Consider the following 5463-nt stretch of genomic DNA (forward strand, 5'->3'; position numbering starts at 1 on the left):
CTCAGTTTCCATTCATTCTCAGGGTCTCACTTTTCATTCATACTCAGGGTCTCAGTTTCCATTCATACTCAGGGTCTCAGTTTCCATTCATACTCAGGCTATACATATACTAAATGAACATTAAATCATGAACGCTATCCAACATCGATCCTACAAGGATATAAAGTTGTGTGCTCATCCGGGCAGGTTCTTAGGGGTAGAACCAGTAGCGGATGCAGAAAAAAAATCAAACTAGGGGAACTTTTCTTTAATTGAGACCAAAAGCACTCATTCTTTTGGGATAGGCATTGTTATTCCTGTTGTAATTCATGTGGAAGAGGGAGGGACAAGTCACCCCGTTCCCCCTCCCTGTATCCGCCTTTGCGAACATTAGGAAAGAGATAGAAAAAGGTTCAGAAAAAGCAGAAAAACAAATCATTTATACAAGTACACTTTTTATTAGCGAGAATTAAGAAACCTATTTAAGAACCTAGCGAGCCTGATTTTCAGTCAAGCACCATTTATATAGGAACCTGTTCAAGCTGACTTGAAAAAAATCTAGGTTCTCTTAACAAGAGGTTTTATTGTATTACAATCGAAGCTGCAATTGTATTGGCCCAAATGTTTCACTTAAGTCATGTTGTTATAATATTCATGCGAGTTAGTAATTATACTTATAAAATATTCTCTTTTATGAGGTATCGACTATACATCGTCACCAAATGGCTTCCTATTATTATCATAACATTTTTTACAATGAAAATGCACCATCATTGATCTAGATTGTCTGTTTGTTCGTTCTCATCAGCTTCAGTTTCATCCCTAACACTACTGACATCATCAACATCATCATTTGCAGCTTTATCTTCAAGTAAAGACAGTGTTGATTCTCCACTTCCATCCAAAATTCTTTTCAGCAATTCTTCATAATCTGTTTCAAACAAGACTTCTTCCTTCCAAAGTCTTTGCAGGCTTGCTAGTTCTTGGATCTTGGATTAAGGATACTCTCTTCACTAGAAGAAGGCTCTTGTGACTTGGATTATTTTGAGTGGAAGCCTTATCGATCCAAGAATCAACTTTCTGTACTTCCTCAGAAAGAAAGGTCTGAAACCTTTCAACCTCTGCTTTAAGAAGAATGATTTCTTCGTTGGCCCTTTTTTTCAACAAAAACACATTTATGATTTGTATTTTTGTAGAATGGGCTAAGGTGTTACGTTGAGGATCCACGTTGACTGCGCTGTAAATGGTTGATTGCGGATCTTTCACTATAACAAAAACTTCATCATCTGACAGATCCCCAAATTGGGCTGTTCTCAAAGCTTTCAGTTGGGGTATGAGCAGTTTGACACTGGCTGTTATCTTGGTAAGCTCTTTGTTCAGCTTTTTAGCAATAGCTTGTCCATCTGCAAAGACAGATTACAAAATAAGGTAAATAAATATCAATTAAATAAATAATCTGATTACACTACAACCTATCCAAGCCCACACCCAGATAAGCCAGACACTTCCTGAGCCTCTGTTTTAATCATTCTGTGCACCGTTCTAAGACACACACATAAAGCTGGTCTTCAGAGTGTTTATCACCATTATCAAGAACCTATCATTTACCTGCGTACTTTTTCTTCATTTCCAGAACAAAAATCCGCTCCGCTGCTAGGTGGTGTAGTTTTTTGAGTAACTGACACCCTTGTTTAAGCTTGAGGCGAGCAAGAACCTCTTTGTACAAAGAACTTGCCACAGTCCACTTCCTTTGAATTCCTTGTTGCCTCTCAATAGATGTTTGCAACTTCTCAAGTCTAAATAATATATTACAAACAAGGATATCAGAAAGAAATATCACAACTGGCACTGATTTAAAAATACTGAAGCAAGCATGCAATTACTTTTTAAGATACTTTTCCTTGACACAAAATTTGATTCCTTAGAAGAACCATAAAGGGATTAAATACCATACACAAGAGTATGCAGTTGAAGAATTTAATGAATCTAATATTACATAATAATTTGTTTATACATCAGTGTCAAATGTTTTTGCATTTTACTGTTTTGATTTTGATTCACACTTATTTCCTACCTATACACATTTTTTGTTATACAAAGGTGTAGTGGATGAATAAATTTTAGAGATTTATTTGTGAGATTTACAGTACAAACCTCTGTAACTGTTTCTTTATTGATTCAACTTCCTGTGCAGTTATCTCAGAATTGGACTGCGATTTAAACCTAGAAATAATAATGTCAAGTTTTATCATTGTTTATACTGCATCATAAGTACTTGTAACACAGCACTAATCAGCTACAACATCATTTTATTGCAGTGATCACTTCCCTGAATAGTAGGTAATTATTACTGATTGTTAAGCCTCCCATGGAAACTCAAACATGCCATGCACCAATCAACTTCAGTCACTTGTTTGAGTTTAGTACTGTATACATTATCCTTGATCATCCAATGCGTAACTTGAATGATTTGAATTTCATTTGTGGGCTCTGGTATAAATGTGCCATATTTGACTGCCAAAATGTATGTGATGTATTAAATAAGGGCAGTTGGGGAGAATGACTAACTTTATATTTATTAAAGTTAATAATTGAAATAATATTGGAAAATATAGTAATAATAACAAAAATAATAACAATCATTATCATCATTATCATCATCAAAATTCCTTGTAACTTACTTAAGATCGTTTGCAGTGCTAAGGCTTTCAACATACTTCTCATCCCATTCCAGCTCTATAGAAAATAAAATAACTATAGTAAATTATTATATCTGCAATAATTCCACGATGATTTGATGCAATAACATACAGTATATTTAGTTACTACTATTCAGATCTATGTAGTAATGACTGTACCTATTTAACACAATCAATCTAAATTTTAGTAAAAACCCATTTCAAAACACATGCCAATTTGAGATCAACTGGTTAAAATTAATGGCCACAGTCATATCACATGATAAAACATTTAAAAGATTGATAAAAGAATGAAATGTCCATATCAGTCGTGACAAGCTGGGTTCTTCTGTTGAGATGCTGCTCCCTACTTTTTGCTATCTACTCAAATCTACAGATTTGAGTGAGAGCTCCGAAGTGAACATTTCACCATACTGGAAAAAACGGATTTACTCCAATACCTTCATCACTGCTTTCAGTGGACACTTCTGCCTCAATCCACATCTCAATATCTTGCTCTGTAACAGGTTCTGTTGTGTAATAAGAACAATGGATTAATTTCATCCTGTGCAGCAAGAAAAACTCTGAATATTTAATATACTAAGAGATTTTTCATATGTATAACCACTTAATTTAAAAGATATTGTGCACACTTGAATTTTAGCTATACCTGCAGATGGGGTACATGACTATGGTGCAATTTTTGCAACACTAGGTTGTATTTTCTAACAAAAAGTATGTATAATCATTAAATATCACTTTGCTATATTATACATGCCTGACAAAGACTTGCACAGGGAATCAATTTTTTCATTTGAGTTTTGGAGAATTTCTTTACTTCGTCTAAACTTTCTTTTCAACGAAGGTCCTGTGGAACATTGAAAACATTCCAAAAATTGTAATAAACAAATTGAAAGATAAATATTAACTATCAAATGAATTATGAAACAATACTATTTCACAAAGGGGAACTTAAACACTTAAAATTAAGTTATAACAAAAACATACTCTCCGAAAAAAGATGTGTATTTTGTTACCACAAATGATTTATTTTTGGATATTGTCCATTAAAATTATAAATTAATGGATGGACACTGTCTAAAAATACATCATTCATTTTAACAAAATACACATCTTTTAAAAAGTATGAAGAAACATACGAGGCTGTTGTGCATGAAACCTCTAGGTAAAAAAAAAATTAATGAAACATTGTTACATATGGGCATTTAATGCTGTTTTGAACTAAACTGTAGGAAGAAGTGAACACATAACATTTACAGGTTGACTTCTTTTTATTTGTAATAAAGTAGCACTAAATACCCTCAAAAAGGACCATTTATAGATTAAACAAGCTTTACCAAACTTTTCACGGAGTTGATCTCGGTAGTGCAAAAGACCATCAGTAAGGACATCAATTCTTTTATCTGCTGCCATTTCCTTTGTTATCCTAGAATAGTCACGAAGGAAAGCCCAAAGCCTCTCAGTACCCTCACCATCTGTGAGACCAATTCCATCAATACGTCTTGGTGAATACTTGATCTGAAGAATTAAGAGTTAATTTTAATTTGATACATAGCAATAACAATGAAGTTATTATTATTACCATTAATTAAAATTAAGAATGCTTTGTTACCTGACATGAAGCTTTGTGACCATAACAGTGAAAAATTGGTATACCCAAGGTCAACTGGGTTGGGTTGAACAGTAATTCTTGTGCATTTTTCTAAAACAGAGATTATTATTATTATTGTTGATATTCACAAGCATAAAATTTAAAAGTTTGTGATCTAACCGCACATTATATTATCTAGTATATTGTAATTACAAACACAGAAATTATAGCTGCCTTTGGACACTTCACCCAAAAAGCCTTAATATATAATTTCAATATAAACTGAATGAAATGATATAAACAACTTAAGAAACACTCCGATAACTATAACTATTAAATTTAGAAGTAGAAAACAACAATAACAACGTTTACCTTCATATGTGAAGACAATATGCATGCAATGTCATAGAGCATGACAAACTTTAGACTTTTATTTTTCTCGTCAAGAAAGTGCTTAACCTCATAAAGTGGATAACCAATCTTGAAATTAAACAAAACATCCAAAGATCAAAAAAGAAGAAAAAGTGGAAAAAATGAAGGTGGCCACACCTTTTCAATACTGATGTATATATGTTGTGGTTTAAATTTAACAATTGGTTCATGCGTCAGCATGCATTCGTGGAGATTTGACTGCGCAGGAAGTTTGGAGAGCACGAATGATGTATAATAGTTGCTCGAGGCTGTGCCTCGAGCAACTCTAACTTTTTTAGTGCTCTCCAAACTTCCCAAGTGCTCAACTTCTCCATGAATACGCAGCTGACACATGAACCAATTGTTTTATAACATTTTCCATGCTGTAGTTTATGAATAAAGGGAAGAAATACCCTCTCCTATGCCTCAATGTGTGGTTTATTTTGTTTTGGGAAAGTATTTCGCTACACTTCAATGATCTCGTCTCGGATTGGTTAAAAACTGACAGGTGCATTCATGCGTGGAAATGAAGCTAGAGTTGAGGAACGAGATAAAATCAGCATTGATTGTCTTCCCCTTCCTCTGGGTTCTTTCGCAAAAAAAGGTAGGTAGATCTTCATCGGCTTGTTCACTTGTTGCCATGTCTAGTTTTTTACCGAAGTTCTTCCCGGTTTTTAATGAAAAATGCTTAAGTTCCCTGCAAGAAAAACAAATTTTCCCGAGGCATTTGACATCACCGGCATGCATCAGTGGGACATTTTGTTCATAGCAGCTCAATAAGAC

The 5463-nt window shown here is 34.0% G+C and overlaps 1 protein-coding gene across 2 annotated transcripts; it reads right to left on the bottom strand.

Moving 5' to 3' along the window:
* Positions 1-414: 414 nt before the first annotated feature.
* On the bottom strand, positions 415-4694 carry LOC148730113 (uncharacterized). Of its 2 annotated transcripts, XM_088759536.1 has the most exons (9): positions 4642-4694; positions 4291-4380; positions 4016-4196; positions 3436-3525; positions 3119-3187; positions 2661-2715; positions 2134-2202; positions 1588-1775; positions 415-1382 (listed from the first exon to the last, which is right to left on the bottom strand). In XM_088759536.1, exons 1-9 carry the CDS (start codon positions 4681-4683, stop codon positions 916-918), a joined length of 1251 nt encoding a protein of 416 aa, XP_088615662.1. In that variant the 5' UTR covers positions 4684-4694; the 3' UTR covers positions 415-915. The 2 variants fall into 2 exon arrangements, with proteins under 2 accessions (XP_088615662.1, XP_088615663.1); XM_088759537.1 differs by lacking the exon at positions 2134-2202.
* Between the last annotated feature and the right edge of the window lie 769 nt (positions 4695-5463).

Source organism: Stylophora pistillata, chromosome 5 (assembly GCF_964205215.1).
Source record: "Stylophora pistillata chromosome 5, jaStyPist1.2, whole genome shotgun sequence".
Lineage (NCBI taxonomy): Eukaryota > Metazoa > Cnidaria > Anthozoa > Scleractinia > Pocilloporidae > Stylophora > Stylophora pistillata.

Bases quoted from the DNA above. Each gene is read 5' to 3' on its own strand.
- LOC148730113 (XM_088759536.1), bottom strand. From the start codon at position 4,683: ATGCTCTATGACATTGCATGCATATTGTCTTCACATATGAAG. The intron at 4,381-4,641 runs GTAAACGTTGTT...TCTCTGTTTTAG, and splicing joins TATTGTCTTCACATATGAAG to AAAAATGCACAAGAATTACT. The intron at 2,203-2,660 runs GTAAGTTACAAG...TATTATTTCTAG, and splicing joins AGCACTGCAAACGATCTTAA to GTTTAAATCGCAGTCCAATT.